The sequence below is a fragment of the Drosophila rhopaloa genome, unplaced genomic scaffold (genome assembly GCF_018152115.1).
Source record: "Drosophila rhopaloa isolate 14029-0021.01 unplaced genomic scaffold, ASM1815211v1 contig_163, whole genome shotgun sequence".
Taxonomy (NCBI): Eukaryota; Metazoa; Arthropoda; class Insecta; order Diptera; family Drosophilidae; genus Drosophila; species Drosophila rhopaloa.
The window spans coordinates 3,131,177-3,149,078 of NW_025335043.1; the positions used below are offsets into that span (position 1 = coordinate 3,131,177).

At 40.7% G+C, this 17,902-nt stretch overlaps 2 protein-coding genes across 2 annotated transcripts in view; both read right to left on the reverse strand.

Annotated features, from left to right (window-relative positions):
* Positions 1-1,101: 1,101 nt before the first annotated feature.
* The window catches only part of LOC108047695, a 108,287-nt gene continuing 91,486 nt past the window's right edge, over positions 1,102-17,902 (reverse strand). Inside the window, 3 exon segments of the mRNA XM_044457540.1 lie at positions 1,102-3,296; positions 3,299-3,474; positions 5,621-6,249. Of these exon segments, the coding sequence (XP_044313475.1) occupies positions 2,578-3,296; positions 3,299-3,474; positions 5,621-6,249 (1,524 nt within the window). The 3' untranslated portion in view covers positions 1,102-2,577.
* LOC123037372 lies at positions 16,180-17,046 on the reverse strand. Its single transcript, XM_044457546.1, has one exon. It carries the CDS (start codon positions 16,771-16,773, stop codon positions 16,258-16,260), a length of 516 nt encoding a protein of 171 aa, XP_044313481.1. The 5' UTR covers positions 16,774-17,046; the 3' UTR covers positions 16,180-16,257.

Genomic DNA, 17,902 nt, shown 5'->3' on the forward strand with positions numbered 1-17,902 from the left:
ATAAAAGTTTAAATAGTGTATGGAGGTTACCCAAAAGCTCAGAAGTCCTACTCAATGCATAATCACACTCTGACCTTCTACGTAGAACTGATAAAGGTTTTCCCCAGACAATATTCGCTGATTTTCGTGAGTTTGCTACAAAGCTTTATCCAGCAGTCCCCCTGTCTGTACACAACAATTAGTGACTCTATTAAGTCGTCGCAAAATCAACAAAATTGAACAAAGCCCAGCGGAGTGCTCTTGGATTCCAAAGCCAAGCAAAAGCAATCAAAACAGAAACTTGTAAACAAAAAAAAATTAAGAGAAAAAACGCTGATATTAAAACTTGATGGCGTCGCAGCCGACAAATATAGGCGGGGTGTTTGTCTGGCCCCCGAAAATGGTTGGAATAGGTTTTTCGGATGGGAGGCGACCGACCGCTTAGTTTCATTAAAATTTAAGCAAAACTCAATGGACTGCAAATGCACGAAATTGGATTGGCCCACAGCGAGGATGAGGATGCCCCGCTCCATCTGCTCCCTCCGCCAATTTCCGGATCTTTTGGGAGTTCCTTTCTGTTGGCCTAAGAGTGTCTGGAAATAAATACCGGAGAGAGGACAATAAGACCGAATAGGCGAAGGGACTCCGTGTCGTCGCGAAGTAGTAAAGGAAGAACTTTGCGAACTTTCCCATCCTTGCACAATTTTGATTTACGACCACTTAACGTTTTTTATGGTCCCTGACTCGGCGATTGTATAAGAATTCGCGTGTGCATGTCAGATTTTCCTTATAGCTAAGCTAGAGTTCACTTACTTACCATTCCTTATGCATATATAAAACTAAAGTATTCCATGCCATTGATTGATTTGGCATAAAAATAGTAGTTAATTCAGCATTACTATTCAGTTATGGATTATCTCACAGGATCAATTTTTAAAGCTTAGATCCGTTTTAAAATTCTCTGTAAGTATAAAGGTTTTAATGACGAATTTGTACTAACTTTTTTTTTCAAATGTGATATTGAATCTTTAATACATAGTTTAGTCTGCTTTAATTTATTCTGTTTTCAGAATGTAGAGAGCACAAAAACCCCAGAAAAGGCATGAAAAACACACTGTATGATTTTTTATACTTCCGATTTATTTTTATGGAAATGCGTGTCTCTCTATTCGATTATACGCATTGCTTCTGCTGGAGTTTACTTTTATTTCTGTTTTTGTGTGGTATATATGTAGCTATGCATACACGAACAACATTTCGTTTTTGGTTTTTGATTTTTGTTTTTTGCTTTTAACTAACCTAGTACAGAAATTAAGATGGATTCACATGCAACCAGGGTGAAAAATCTATTTTTAATTGCATTGGCCTGGTGGCTGTGCTTACGACTGATTATGCAGTGCATGTTTTTTGACTTTTGCCAACTGTGGGAAATCTACTGCAATTAATTCATTTTGATGATTTATATTCGAGTGTCTGTGTGATGTTTTGTAATTAAATGTATTGCGCTTAATTGCGATAATTAGCGTGAATCATTGATGTGTGTCCTACATATAAATGTATAATACAGTCACAGACAAGCCAAGAAAGATTTCGGTTTGCGGTTCGGTTCGCAGCTTTGAGTTAGCTGCGTCGTGCATACGCCCTGTGGTACAGCAACATTAATAAGTATCCGCACTGTGCATAAATTATGCATAGCCACAACACCAATAAGTATAGCTGCAAACAATTATGGGCTAAATACTAGTACATTTATTATTATTATTTATTCATACGCCTATCAATGCATCCTTTGGAAGTAAATTACGAGTACACACTAATTATTCACGAGGGTCGATACGACAGTTGTTCACTTTTCAGCTGAGAGCGAGTAATGGCAACAAAGTTTTGCAGGCAAACTTCATAGTTAAATGCGTCTTACTCTACAGTTGCAGAAACGAATACAAATATATATACATGTTTTGTTATTTATTGAATCTAAAAACACTACACTAGACATTTTTAGAATATTTTCATAAAAGTGAAATCAACATTTTTTCCTTAACTTTAACTTCTTTTTAAATAAAATGAAGTTAAGGAAGACATTGGTGTGCATTATTACACGCTGTTGCAAGTAAAGGCAAAAAAAACCAAAGTAGTGTCTTGAAACTTCTTTAAAAGTAAATTTGAAATGCTCTTGAATCACTTGTATTAAAATTGTGGCAACAAAAAAAATGTATAAATTTAACTATATAAACTAAATTTAGATTTTAAAAATTAAGCTAAAACTTTTGCACTGCCCTAAATCACTATTTTGATAATTGATTTTATGGGTCATTGTTTCACTACTCGCCCTCAGTCGCCAAAGTCCCAGCAAACCGAACCGCTTACCAAAATCCCCTACTTTGGTTTGCCATCCAAACCATTTTACTGGAGCAGTTCGCTGACCGTAAAACTCGTTGCCGTGGCCGCGATGACCGCAGGATCTGAGTGATTGGAGGCGGAGTCCCTTGATTCCGGACTGCGGTTCCAGAAGTGTTCCCCCGCCAGCGTTGCCGTGGTGCGATTGGCCCGCTCCATGGGCGGCTCATCCCGCCGCTGCCTCACCGCCTGCGCCTGCGGTCACGAGGACATGTAGGTGCACTGCGTCTTGGGCTGCGGCTCCGTCTGCTCAATGGGCTGGATGGCCGCCCGTTTCCAGTAGTCCCGCACCGTCTCCACCGTTTCCATGATGCGCAGAAAGTTCCTGCCTGCCAGCATGGCCACATCCTCCTCGCTCCAGTTGTGATCCTCGAGCAGGGCGGCCAGCAACTCCGGATATTTGGACACATCCTCCAGGCCCAGAGGCGGCAGCTCGATGCCATCGTATCCGGCCCCCAGGCCAATGTGCTGGATGCCCGCAATGGCCCGCACATACTTGATGTGCTCGATCACGTCCTGGAGGCGTGCCTGCCGTCCACAGGCCACGTCCTCGGAGTCGAAGCTCAGCATGATCAGGCCGCCGTTCTCGGCCACCAGGCGCAGGATGTCGTCCGGCACATTCCGCGTCGAATTGCACAGCTGGCGGGCGGCGGAGTGGGAGAAGATGACCGGTGCCCGGGTCACCTGGAGCACATCCCTGGCGGTGGCATCCGAACTGTGCGACAGATCGATCATCATGCCCAGTCGGTTCATCTCACGGACAATGGCCTTGCCGAAGGGCGTGAGTCCTTGCTCCGCCGTCGAGGCACTCGATCCTGCCCACGACACGTCACAGCGATGGGTCAGGCTGAGATATCGTGCGCCCAGGGAGTAGAAGGATCGAAGGACCCCCAGGGAGGAGCCTATGGTGTGGCCCCCTCCACTCCAATCAGCGAGGCCAGCAGGCCCCGGCGGTGCGCCTCCACGATGTCCTGCGAGGATGTGGCCAACACCGTTTCCCGCGCATACATGTCCGACAGGCGCCGCACGATGTCTATCTGCTCCAGCGCCAACTGGACCGCGTCCAAGCCCTGCGCCTCGCACGGCACATATGCTGACCTGCAAGAGGACAACGAAAGTGTAAGGGTTAAAAGCGCACTTTTGCAGGCAGTTTCGATGCCAAATGCACAACGATATTTTCTTAGCTTTTTAAAGTCAATAATAATGTGTTTCATTATAGCATTACATTTTGTATGTTTAATCTGATATTTACCCACATTTCTTACTAAGTCATATTTATTTATTTTCACTATCATGAAATTGTAAATTCAAAATGATGTATTTTTTTCTTCACTGCTTTTTAATTTGTAAAGATTTGTAAACAAAACTTAAAAGATTTTTAGGATAAATATTTAAATTATAAAGGTTTACCATTTAATCAACTTTGCAGTTAGTTTTGTAAATATCGTTAGTAAATATAAATAGCTTTAAAAAAATATTACAAAAATTTAAAAATGTACATGATTACTTTTTAGTTATATCTCATTAAACAATGTTTTAGCCCCTGCAGCAACGAGAACTACAATTTTAAACGACCCACGATTGCCGTTTAATTGGGAAATGCAAATTGAAAGTGTGAAAATGGTTAGTTAGCAGCAGCGTTTCGTTTTGCCTCGCCATTTGATATGGCAATAACCGAGCCAGGGGGCATTCAAAACTTCGCAGAGAGCGGAAAGAGCAGAGATCCTGCTGGTTTTGGCCCAAACTCCAAACCAAGTTCAGCAAGGCCATCCAGCGAATTGAAATGCGAAATTGGTGAAAAGTTACACTTGCGCCATCTGGCGGTCACAGTAGTGGGCGGTGGGTGGTGGCAGTAATTTTCTGGGGTGGTGTAGTTTCCTTCCAAAATGAAGTCAAGTCGATTGCCCATCAGCGTTTTTCCCAAACTGCAGCTGTCTGCCGCCTGTCAGATTGCGCTCTTCCCTTTTTCGCCTCTAACCAAATTCGAAAAAAGGGTGTAGAGTGGGTGTGTTCAATTTACACAGAGAATAACCAAGAGGGTTGGGTTGCTAATACTTCTGGTAAAGTATATTTACAGTTTGTATCTCTTTTTTTTAAAAATGTCGCATTACTCTAAATGTAATATCTAATAAAACAGATTTAATATAATAATATTTAAAGTACTGAAATTTACTTATTTATTTAGTTATTGCTGATTTGGAAATATAATATTTACTTTCCTAATATTATAATAGAAATTATCTAACTGAAAACATCTGACTAGTGGCTGTCTTCTAGTTAAACTTTGTCCTCCAGAAAAACGATAATGACAAATAAGAGTTTCCCTACTTTTTTTTTAAATTTGACGGTCCGAATTTCCTAAAGATTCATGATTCATTGGAAAAAGGGAATTTTTACGTCCGAATTTTCATTTCAACATTAAATTATGAAATTTTGAAGATCTTAAAAGGTAATATAATGATAAATTGTAAATTTGATCTGGGTTAATTATAAAACCTAAGCAACACAAATCTACAACAATTAAAAAAACCCTGTAATTAATACATTTTCATAATATTTTCTCTAAGTGTCGGCATTGTGTAGGAAAAGACTGAGAAGGACTGGCAGCAGACAGGTTGGCTGCTTGCCCTGGGGCATCCAGCCGGTTGCCAAATTTTATTTTGCAGTCAAATTGTTGGCAGCTTTTTATTGCCGCGCGGGGGAAATGGCGGAGGTCAGGAGTGGGCGGATTTTTGGATGCCCCTTTGGTGGGCGTGGCAGCTGGCTGTATGTGCCATGTTTTGGCCAGCACTCGAATGCATGGTGGATGGGTCAAATCTCTGACCCGGGTAGATGTCGCAACGGCCTGATTGCAGTTTTATGTGACTTTTCAATTTTCATGGCTTGGACGTTGGTAGGTGAATTTTCATTGCGTATACGCCCCATTGAACGTTGTAATTTCAGTTAAGCATGAAAATAGGCTCGATTGGTCCTATTACAAAATTAAAAGCTTTATGGTTGTATGAATGTTTATGTTATTTTTTAATACCTATTTAAAAATTTAAAAAAAGCTTTTATATAATGTTGTCATAAAATATAACTCAACTTATTATCTATATTTCCCCCAATCTCATAACACATGTATGGTTTATTTGCATGTACTTTATGTGATCAATATAATTCCTTTATTTATTTTTACGAATGCAAATAAATGTAATACTTTAATTTAAATAGATTAGAGTTTTATGATCTTCCAAGGACTCACCACACTTGAACGCTGACCAGTCCCTGTTTGAGTCGCTCCATGTCCGTTTGCGCCCACGCCGGCCGCGCCCACAGCGACTTGTGGTCGACGTCGTGGCTGAGGTGGAGCTCCAGGCTGCTGTGGGCGTACTTGCGCACGTTCCAGGCGTAGTTGTTGTGCCCGTCGACCAGCGGCACCTCGCGCAGGATGCGGCGGACGATTCTCAGTCTTTGGGCGTGCGAATTGCGGCTGGGCGCCATGAGGAAGTGCTGGTAGGCCAGGGTGGCGGCGATGGCCAGCAGGCAGATGGCACTGACCAGGGTGAGGGCCACCAGCCAGGAGCCCCTGCGCCCCTTCTGCCCGCCATCCGCTCCGGTGTTTGCTTTTCTCGAGGCCTTTCCCTTGGCTTTTCCAGAGGCACCTGCCACCGCCGCCGAACCGAGCGATGTGGGCGACTTGGCGTCCAGACCCACTATATCCCCGCCCACGACCACGCCCCCGGCCAAGGGATTGCCGAAGTTGACCTTGGACTTCTGGATGCTGGCTATCTCGCCGCCGGAGTCGCTGTTCGAGATCGAGTTCTGGCGGGACAGTGTGCGGCGGATGTTTGAGTGCTCGGTGACGTCGGGCAATCCCCCGAACCCAGTTGTCTGAAATGGGAAATCGTTTAATGGATAGGGTTAATCCTTGTATTGAAATAATAAATAAATGTACATAGAAAGTTATATTCTTTATCCCCATTCAATGGAAAATATTTAATGCTAAATGTTTTTTAATGCATTTTAAATCATCTATTAAACAGCTTATTGCACATAGTTTGCTCACGAAATATAAATATACGGTCTTAAAATCTAGGCCGATTAATCGATTGATAGATCAATGTATAAACGCTTTGTATATATTTAATATATACATATATATGTTTTGTTAAAGCCAATTCAGAGTTGAAATAGAAAAAGCCATTTTCCGTTTTTCCCTCAAAAAATATTTACTCAGACATGGAAATACTAATCGGATAATTATTATAAACCAAGCTCATTTGTGCTTCAATTCCCGTTGTGTCAACAGAAAATACTTATTTCTGTACAGATTTTTTATAAAACATCAAAAATAAAGTACAAGAACAGGTTTTAAAATCAATTTTAGTGACTGAACCTCTTAAAGTATTCCAGACATAAATAATGATTCTGAGGTCATCAAATCAATTAAAGAAAAATATTGCATTGTAGGTCCAGAAGCCAGATGTCATGAAACATATTTTTTTAACCAACAAATTTTAAAGTAATATGTGAAGGTTCAGGTCGCGTTTTCTTTGGCGGGTCTCATACCCGGCCAAAACAATGGTTAACTTGGAAGGGGGTGGTGAGGCGTTGACTGCAGGGTGATACAACCGTTCGTCGAAAAGTTGCTTCATTAAAAGTGCGTCAAAGTTTCTTCGTTGATTTTGTGCCCTAATTAAAACTGCAGCAGAAGAAGCAAACTTCCAGAGCTCGGCTATATTCATAACTTGCATGAAACATCAACACGATGCGCAGGGAAACTTTTTAATGAACCAAATAACCATATCAGAATCAATATAATGGCCTGGCCACGTTCCATCCACCCGATTTGCCGTACCTTTTCCTATTCCATGTGACGGAATCATGGCTGCCGGGCTAATCTTGGCCCGACATAATTAAGCCTCAGTCATAATTCATGGACTTGGGCCACATGTGTCCCCTGGTCCAAAAAGCTAACTTCTCCGACCCTTGGATTTCCTTGGGGGAGGGGCGTGGCATACGCCCTCGCATACGTACAAAGGACAAATGCGAAACTTTGTCGTGTGAAAGTTGTGACATAAAGTTTGCCGAGGGCAGGCAATGATTTGTTTATATTGCGACTGCCTGAGGAATTATGCCAAACTGTGCAAAGTACAAATCAAATCTAAATGCGCACATTGTTCATCCCAACCCAGGGAATTCCAAGATGAAGACATTTCGGAGCATAAAATTAAATTGAAAACAAACTTGAAACATTGCCCTAAAGATGGAGAAAACTACACGCTTGGATGAGTTGATAAATAAGTAGAATTTATGCATGGGAATAAGTTACTGCCTGACGTAATCAACTTTACCTATTACAAGTAAAAATATAAAAAATATGTTTTACTAAAAAAAATAGAAATAGCAATTTCCGATTTTTGCTTAAGCCCTGGATTATACTTTCGACTGCATTTAAAATCACTTTTTAATGCATTTCAAATGAAGTTTGAGAGCCTGTTAAATATTTATGCATTTACTTGGTAATTTTCACAAAAACATTTTGTCACATTAATAAATAATTCATAATTTAACACCAAACAAGTTAAACGAGCATGGTAAAAGGCAAAACTTTAATAATTGACAAAAAATGTATGTACATTAGTATTATTGTGGCATTTGTAATTCAAATAAAAATTTCCCACAATTCTTTTTCCTTTACTTTACTTTGCGCAATAACTAAGCAATATTTTAATGAAAAGTTTTTATTTTTTTTTTGAAAGCCTTTTAATTATATTCTTCCATTAATGCAATGCTACTTTTTTGGACAAAAAGAAAGCTGCCCAGTTGTGCACTTTTGTGAAAGACAGTGCTTCACAGAGTTTCCACGGTGTTTTTCCGAGAGCACCCGGACGGTGGCTAATTAGCCGGAAAATCGGCACCACACGGCGTATGAGCAACGAGCATGATGAAAAGCACAGCTCTGTTTTGCTGGGCTTTAATGCAAGGAAATATTTAAATTAAATTAAATAAAATATGACCAGTAGATACATTTTCAACTATTTTTAATTATGAATTTCAAACATCATGAAGCAGGCAACAGCGAAATTAACTTTTACAAAAAGCTGCAAACTTTTGCGCTGCTTGCCGAAAGTAATAAAACGATAACCAGATGACTGAGGGGAGAAGTTTTGGCAGCGCAAGAAATATTCATCTCAATTTATTCAATTTTTAATAAAAATGCAAATATTTTACGTGCTTCCGCTATCGCTGGCACCCTCGCATTGCATTTTATACAAAGTAGCATAATTTTTTCCCTAGATTTTCGCGTTGAAAAAAAAAGTACGCTAAAAGTTTTGGAGCCACCGTTCGCTGCTTAAAAGGCGCTTCATTGTACAGGGCACTGCACTTTTCCGCTTTTCCGAAGGACGAGGCGAGGTTTTTCCGGGACAGCTTGGTGTGACGCCGAAAGTTTGTTTGCCAACGGAGGTCGCATCATCGTCATCGTCGGCGGCATTGCGGGAGCTAAAGCTGTAATCCGGGCACCAGATTTGGCCACATTTTCCACAGACTTTGCTCGCATTTTGGCAGGCGCTAGAGCCGCCCGAAAAATACATGACCATGGGCGCCCGCAGCTACAGGAGCTGTCCCACAGGTTTGCCTTAGTTTCGCCAAGTTTATAATTAGTTTAGTCCGGGTCATGCCCTCCATTGACATGCCACCAAGAGCAAAAACAATTGCATTTATGGCGGGAACTAGTTTGTTGTTGATGGGCTGCTAATTGCCACCTAACTCCACACTTCAGAGCAAATCAAGCTTAAATGTTAGAACCTTCTAAGCTCCAGAAAAATATGTGTTTCGCAATAAACGAAATGGCTAAATTATATTTAAGGTAAGAACAAAGGAATAAATGTTCCTTTTAAAGACTTAATACTTTACAACTTTCTAAGGTTTAGACAAATATGTGTTTCATAGCTAACGAGATTGCTAAATTATGTTTAAGGTAATAACAAAGGAATAAATGCTCCTTTTAAATTCTAAAATCAAATCTGCTAATAATTCCAGAAAATCAAATGTATACCCAGAAAATAATCCTCAAAATCTTTTATATTTTAATCTGAATTATTTAATAATGGGATAGTGTTCGGTATACGAAGAAAGAAAGAAAGATTTTGTATTTTTTCAGGAGATCTAAGAATGCTCACTTAGCACTTTATTTGCACCCACATTAAGACGAGTGTTACCTTTAAAGTGAGTGCGATGGAAACAGATGGTGATGGCGTTTGTGCGTCTGGCGGACGGAGTACAAATTGGCCCCATTGTTGTTGACTGTTGCCTGATCCCCGACCCGGGGCAGAAATTCGTCCAATTGAGTTTTAAATAAAAATGAGCAGACGATGCGCCAACAACAATGGCAGCTGCAACTCCTTTTTCCTCTCAGCAACAGCAGCAACCTGCGGCCTGTCAGCAGCAGCAGCAACATCAGCACTAGCAGCAACATCAGCGGCAACAGCAACATCAGAGTCATTCAGCTCGCACAAAAGGCGAAAGGAGGCGGCAACAGGACCAACGTCAACAAGGACAATAACAATGAAAACGGCAACGGCAAAAAATAGAAACGGGAGCAAGAAAAAACTGTTACGGAATGCTTTATAGTTTCCGCCATTATTTTCCCTTTTGCAGCTGCAGTTTTTAGTAGAACCTCTACATATATATATATTTTTTTTTTGTCAGCAACACCCTGGCTATGAGAATTTAGTCCGAGACTAAAAACAACTAAAATCTGTGCCGCATGTGCCACAGCCAAAGGGGTTCGCAATGGGCGGTGGACAGGAAACGCTCTTTGCTGTATGCTGAAAAGTATTTGTCATGCCATATCTCATCCCCGCCACGGGCATATATCATTTTATACGCGGCACTCGTGGGAAACAAAGCAAATCCATTCCATAAATAATTCCCCCAGAATTTCGGAGGAGAGGAGTGGAGCCATGTGCAAGTGCCAAAATGTTCTCGCATCCTCGAAAAGCTAGAAAAAAGGAAGGTAAATTGGAAGTATGGAACTAATCTCTTCCCTTTGGTTAGTTTGATTTTGCAAAAATCTTTTCACTTATAATCGGGCTTACATGGTTATACGGGTATTTTCTTGAACGTTAACAAAGTGCTTTTCACACGATGCTTGTGTATATTGGATTTTGGTAAAAACTTAAAATAGGTAAATTCTTAATTGGCTTTAAGATCTTTGTTTCCGTTAAAAGTCAACTTAATGTGCACAATTTTCTCAATAAAATATCTGGAAAATAAAAATCTCATAGTTCCATTAAATCTTAAAATCTAGTTTATTCATACTAAATTAACATTTAAAAATAAATAGACTTAGCTGAATAGTTGATTTAACTATGTAAGCTTGTCTGGGAGTAACAAAAAGTTAATTCATCTTGATGGGTATTTTACTCTCTTGTTTCCATCATGTTAAGATGCTGGGAGATTTGACACAAGACAACTTTCGCAGGGGATAATAACTTTCGCAGACAATGCAATAAACTTCACCATATCAATTTATCGAGTGGCCCTCCGCCTTGATTATGATTGATTCGGCCATGAAGGGAATGTAATGCACAAAGAATTTGCGGTCAACTTTATCAATTCGCCCCCATTGTACGGCGGATGCGATGGAGAAGTCCGGGTCCGGGTCCGGGTCCGAGTCCGGATCTTAAGGACCCCGGCGAGTGCGCAGCAGGCATGTCGACAGCCCGGAGTTGTCGAGTGCGGTCGTTGCCAGCTGCTGTTCTTGCTGCTGTTTTTAGTTTTTCAAATGTCATTTGGCCATTTCACGCTGATGGACATCAGTCTCTGCCGGCTCCATCCCCTCGTGGTCCAGCCCACAAATTGCCTTGTGGCTGCCACGTAATTTCTGCCTTCCGAACTGAGGTTGCTCTGGCAAAAGCCGCATTCAAATGCTGCACTGGTGGAAGGCAAAACCAAAGCCCGAACCAAACCCAAACACAGTTCAGCAGTACACAAGGAAAAATTATAATAAAATAATAATAATAAGTATTTGAATTTGTGGGGAAAAAAGCCTTATTGTAAAGAAGAATCCATTTGTTTGGAATTTGTATTGAGTTCAATATAATTAAATAAATACGAAGAAGACGTCTAAGTTAGACGATGTTAAGGTAAACAATTTCGTTTATGTCTAAAAATGTATTTCCAAATGTTTAATGGAATAAAATAGTAAATATTAGTAAGTAATTTACTTTAAAATTCTAGCTTATTTTGAAGGGCATAATGCATATTAAGAAGTAAACTTTCAATTGTATTCTAGCAGATACACAATTAAAGTAGGTACTTAAAGCGGAGAATAAAATTGAAAATTTACGAATTTGTTTCCAGAAAATGTATTTTATACTAAGAATGAATTTTAATTTTGATTTTAAGGATATATTAATTGTGTGAGCAATATCCCAGAATATTTTTTTCTGTGTAGGCCCAGGAGATGGGTCCGAAGGACAGCAGACTGTTGGCCGTTGGCGTTAGCCACAATGGCTGTGTTAGGGCTTCGCATTTTGTTTGTTTATTTTGCCGTCCCATTGCGACTTATGTGGGCGATGACCGACGAATGTCCACAACCTCCGTCCATTTTTCACCCATCGCCTCATCTTGTGTTTGTTTTGTGCCAACGGAATCGAAACGTTCTAAGTGTTCATTAAACAATTTAAAGTTGATTGGCCCTGCCAGGCACAGGAATGTACTATATGTTGTATGTCTCAATGGATTTGGCCTTAAATGTAATTTGGCTCCTGATTGCGTTAAGCGGCTGAGCACTTTCCTAATTGTAATGCTTTGTGGCTGAGTTAATGCCTTAGCGAAGACATATTGATGTGCACTATCACCAGGCAAGTTTCCATAAAGAAATTTTCCTTTTGTCGAAGGCAATCCAATAAAACTTGTGCGGGCTTCGTGCTCAGAAATTCTTGATTCAATATGATGTATTCAACAAGATGGGGTATTGAACAGAAATATAGTTCCATGCAATGTGTACTATTTAATTATGCGTTTATTTAAAATGGATAATGATGTTATTATACTTGTTTGATATCATTTTAAAACTAACAAAATTAAACGATAAAAAAACAAAATCACCAGCTTAAAAAACGAATAAACCTTTCGGCTCTTACACATTTTTTTTAGATATATATTTTTTGAATTATTCCCCAATTGTCGTTTTTTTTTGTGCACTTCGTACTGCCAGTAGATTGGTTATCCTGCAATATTATTCCCAGAAGTCACGTGCAGGTTCATAACAGAGTGTTTCATCAATTCCACACCGCATTTCTGTATCCTGACAGCCCTCAACATCCGCGAACAGGAACATAAAGCCGGAGAGCAGGACAATGGATTTGGAGTGTCTGGTTTTGCCGAACTTGACACGCAGCCACCATGTCCATCAATCAAAACTCACTTGGAGCTGCGGTGGAACAGGGTCTGAAAAACTTCTCGAATGAATGGCAGCTCCTGGCCAGAAACTATTTGCACACGAAACACAGGAATCGCTGGGCGGAGTGAGAAGTTTGAAAACAACCGAAAGTGCGGACTCGACATTTTAGGGCGGTGTCAATGGAAATGGGACAGGATGTTGGGGATTTGGCAAACTATTGGCAAACTCAATGATGGGGAGCATCGGAGCGAAGCAACCGACACGGATAGGGCACGAAAAAAGTACACAGAAAAACTACAGGAATATAAATTACATATTGTCGCCCAAGTGTCATTAAAATATATTTAAGGTCGTGTTAACGAAGAACACTACTTTAGGCGGTCAGAAAGTTATTTTAAGATAATTTAAATCGATGATTTAAAACTTATTTTTTAAAGTTTTACCTATTAAATTAGAATATAGTGTAGATAGTGTCATTAAAAGTTATATTGCTATAAGTTTCCTGAGTTAACGAAGTTTGTATGAAATTTTTCTAGTAAACGAATATTATGGAAATTTAGATATTTGTGGAATAAACTCTAGATTTTGTGTCTCTGTGTTTTTATTAACGCTGGCTTGTATGAATTATAAATTTACAAGCTCACCTATTGATATATAAAATATGATTTGAAATGTCAGAAACACAATAGAACGGGAATGATCATGAAACAAAGATAAAGCGATTAATAATATTTTTCTCCGTGTTTCAGTAGGTCCTGAAAGTGGACAAGGCAGCAAAGCGCGAAATGAAGGCGAGAGGTATGAGGCTTGTGGGGGAGCTGGAAAATAATGGCGATTTTTATGGCTTTGGCGGAACGCATAAAAAACCCAAGCGCCGAGGAGCAGGAGCTCGGGCTGGACAAATGCCCGGGCTGGTGAAAGGCAACTGAAACTGAGAACTGAATCTGCAACTGCAACAGAACGACATTTGCAACATTTAATTTATTATTCAAATGTGAACAAATGGCGCCGGCAACCAAAGATGACAGCGTCCCCAGTGAGTAATGGTTCCGAAGGACAATTGCCCCGGTCCACAGACCTTTCGCCCTAGAACTCCCCTTATTTTTTTATTTTTTGGTTCTTGAGCTTAAGTTTGCCAGTTTATTGTTGGTGGCTTTGGCAGTCAGATAGGAATCATGTCCTGGATTTGATTCGCCCTAGTCCGCAGTCCAAACAAATTGAGTTACATGCAAATAATCGTTTGTTCGATTTGGTCACAGGATGTGTGTCCCACGCTAGTCCAAATAAAATCGGTTGTATTTATCATGTTCGGTCCCCTCCGTAGTTTAGCTTTATCTGTCGAGTCCCGGCAGTGAAAAAATACTATTTCAAAGTGTAATTGGACAAATGAGACTTTGAAAACATTTTTAAAGCAAACTCTAGATTTATATTTACTTTGAATTGTTTTTAGCTTAAATTCTAAGCTTTAAAATGTATATTTTAAATTTTTTTGTAATGTGGTTAACCACAAATTCTGTTCATTTTTTGCCATATATCAAGGACAGTAAAAATTGGTTTTTTTTCCGTCTAAATCAATGTAACCGCAAATAATTAAACATTCATCTGATTCGGGTGCGTTGAATTCACTTCAGTTTACACAACTTTTTGGCTCCACACCTCAAATTCAAATGTAACATCTGACAGAGGCAATTTGCATATTTCAGCATGTGGGTACTCGTCTAACTAAATAAACCACTGCAAGTGCACTTATCAATATATGTATGATAAACGTAGAATAAATTTACATATAATTCAGCTGTTATTTAATTTCCTCCCTTGAATATAGACTAGTAGTTAACTTTGATTTTATTCAAAATTGTTATTTAAATGTGTTGTTTACCCGCAGTTTAAGTCCCAAAAAGTTAAATTTCATGCTTTGTTTTTAGTAATTGAACCCAAATTCATAAAAAGCATAAAGGGACCCATAATTTCACTTGTGCCAGACGTTCTAAAATTTAATAATCTCGCCTGATTTAGCGATTGTTTGACCCCTCTAAAACTCTTGTGTCGTCTCCAAATCAAATCAACTGCGGGGAACATCGTTTAATGAAGGGATACGGATATAGCGGATATGTGCGGCATAAAAAAATACGAGCTTCTTTATGGGGGAATCTGCATAACGGATCCTATCTGGCTGAAATAAAACCGGCACATCTTCCATTCAAGGCCAGGTCGTTCGATTCTGTTAAGGCAGTCCTTTCACTGGGGAAAATACATGCTTAGGACTCTTACATTAAATTTTAAGGCTTTTCTTCCAAAACGAAATGTAATTGTTCGAATTTCGAAATACACTCAAAGGTATTTTTAAATTAATTTTCTATAAAATATTTATAAATTTTCTACTTAATTATATTAGTTTGTAGGGGCTTTATTAAAAAATGAATACTATTTTAAATCATTTGACTTTTAAACATTCTTGTAAAAAGTTTTAAACAGAGCCTATTGATTTTAAAATCAGGCTTTTCTCAGTGTTTCCTTTTGTGACAGGCGGTGTCGTCAGTGAAATCGCGGCACGAACACAAAGACCCGGCAATAATCGTAAATGGTTCCCTCTCCTCATCCCAGTTCTTTGGGATAAACGCCATGAATGCCAATTACAGGAGCGGCAACGTTCTTATCGTTATCACAGTTCCGCCCACCTTTGAATTGCAGGATTCCTACACTTTAGTTTGCTCATATGACTAGTATTTTTAAAAATATACGATTAAACTTAGCTCTTTAAACATTTATGTCGGCTTGTTAAACGTTCCGAACTCCTTATAAACGTGAAAGTTGTTCAATAAAAGGCAACCACCCGAATGATGTTAAATTTTTCTATATATTAATATTATTAAATAAATATATTGCAGAATTATTTCAATATTGGAATACTTCATTGGGCATTTTTTAGTCAGACCTGGTCTATTCTTGTTTTAGTTTGTGTTGACATTGTAAATACTTTTTAAGAATATTACCACAGTAAAATGGTAAAATCATTGAAAACCTTTAACAAAGAATGTCAGATTAAAAGAAAGCAGAGGGTATCTCATAGTCGAGCCACTCAAATCTAACGTTCTCCCAGACTTTTTGTCACCATTTACTTATTCCCCCGTGTAATCCACCCACCTGGTAGTCCATGTAGTTGTCGAAGTGCATGTAGGAGCAGCTTCCTGCGTCTCCTGGCCCCGGAACGGGCAACCCATTCTCGTCCAGCTCGACGGCGGGTGGTGGCGGTGGCGACGGAGGCGGCAGGTTGTCGCCCTTGAAGGACACCCTCTTCGGCTTGCCCTGCCCGCCGGCCAGTCGCCGCCCCCTGCCCAAGGTGCCGGAACTCATCATGTAGGCCAGCGAACCGCAGCCCACCACTGCATCCTGCTGTTGTTGTTGCTGCTGCTGCTGCTGCTGTGGGTGGTGCAGGGACTGAAGGCCGCAGGCTCCGAAGCGGAAGTGCGGCATGCAGGTGGTGGTCATCCCGCCCGCTCCGCACTCACTGCCCTCAAAGTCCGACTCGACGTCCGTAACAAAGGCGGCAGGCTGGAAACCACGCGGCAAAGTGGCCGCCATCGAGGGATTGGGATTGATATTTGGATTTGATTTGGACCGCCGGCAGAAGCCGGCATCCTTTGGCGTCCCAGCGTCCCGGTGCACAGGATATTCATTTGCTGTGGATGCTGGATGCTGTGTGGAATCTGTTCGCCTTGCAGGAGCGCCAATTCGCCGGGACTCGCCAATGTGGTTGTTGTTGCTGGGTCGGCTGGCAGGAGGTGGTGCGTGGGCTGCAGCTGATAGAAGTGCTCCACCATCGCCGCACCCGGAACGCCCCCGCCCACCGCCCCCTCTGCGGGAGCCGGCAGCAGAGCCGTGGGTATCACCATGATGGGCATCATGGCCTGTGGGCCAGAGGAGGCCGATGGTCCACCGGCAGCCTGCAGCATCTCCATTTGGCACATCTCCTCGTAGCTCAGCGGACGCAGGTGCTCCATTTTGGCGTTTTTTAGGGCGTGGTTAATTCACTGCCTCACAACCTACGCCTTCACTTCACTGTCGCAATTACAGTTATTCAATTCGTATGCGCCACTCTGGGCTTTCTGCGTTTTCCACCTGTACACACTACCAATACATTTATTTTCGGGGGTGGAGTGGAGTGGGTGGGAAGTTTTCGCGCGCGTTCCCTAGGTTTTGCTCACATCGCGTCCGAATAACAGAGCCATGCGCTTTCGTCCTTTCGGCAAACTTTATTCCGCGACAGTCCTGCAGCAACTGAGTAACTGTCTGCCAATCTCTGGAGATTTTCGAGCCGCCAATTCGCCGGAGTCTGTGCAGACATGGCGCCTGCGCCGCCCGGAGTCTGCTGGCCAGGCTCGGCTCTTCGCCGGAGACGCCCCCCCTTTTTACCCCCACTTAACGCGTTTTGTTTTGATTCCGTTTCGTACACACAGAAGAAACTAACACTATCAATGTCATATTCCAGGTCTTAAAAGACGATAATGACTTTGACCTTTTTCAAATAATATTAACATTTTAAATTTGCAAATTTAAAACATCCAGCGATCTAAAAAGGTTTGATTTAATTTTAATGAAATTTAAAGCAAATATATTAATAATTATTTTTTTAAATCTTTGACGAATGTTCCATAGCTTTAATGCTTTTGAGAGTTCAAAGAGGAACATCCTAAAATTTATTTTACAAAATACCTTGAATTTATTCAAAGTATATAAATTCAGGCATATTTCTTAAATTTCAATGTGCTATTTTGTTCTTTCATTATAAGTATATTTTATTATATCATTAAAAACAGAAAAACAGTCACAAAAATATTAATAAATTATATGATATACATAAAAATAAAGGTATGCAAGCGACCAATTAACACCGTTCAAATACTCATTTCAATGTTGCTATTTTCTCTCAGTGCAGGCTTAGCGCAGGGGTTGGTGGAGTTGATTGCTCCCAACGTCTGTTTTGAAGCCATGTTGATTTTCGTACGTCGTGGGAAATTAAAGCACTTCCCAGCTGCTCCCGCAACTCGAATACAAGATTTTAATTGCCGCCTGCCGAGAAGTGCGGCGGCGGAGTCCCAGGAGATCGGGCATTGCGGTGCGGCAGCCCGT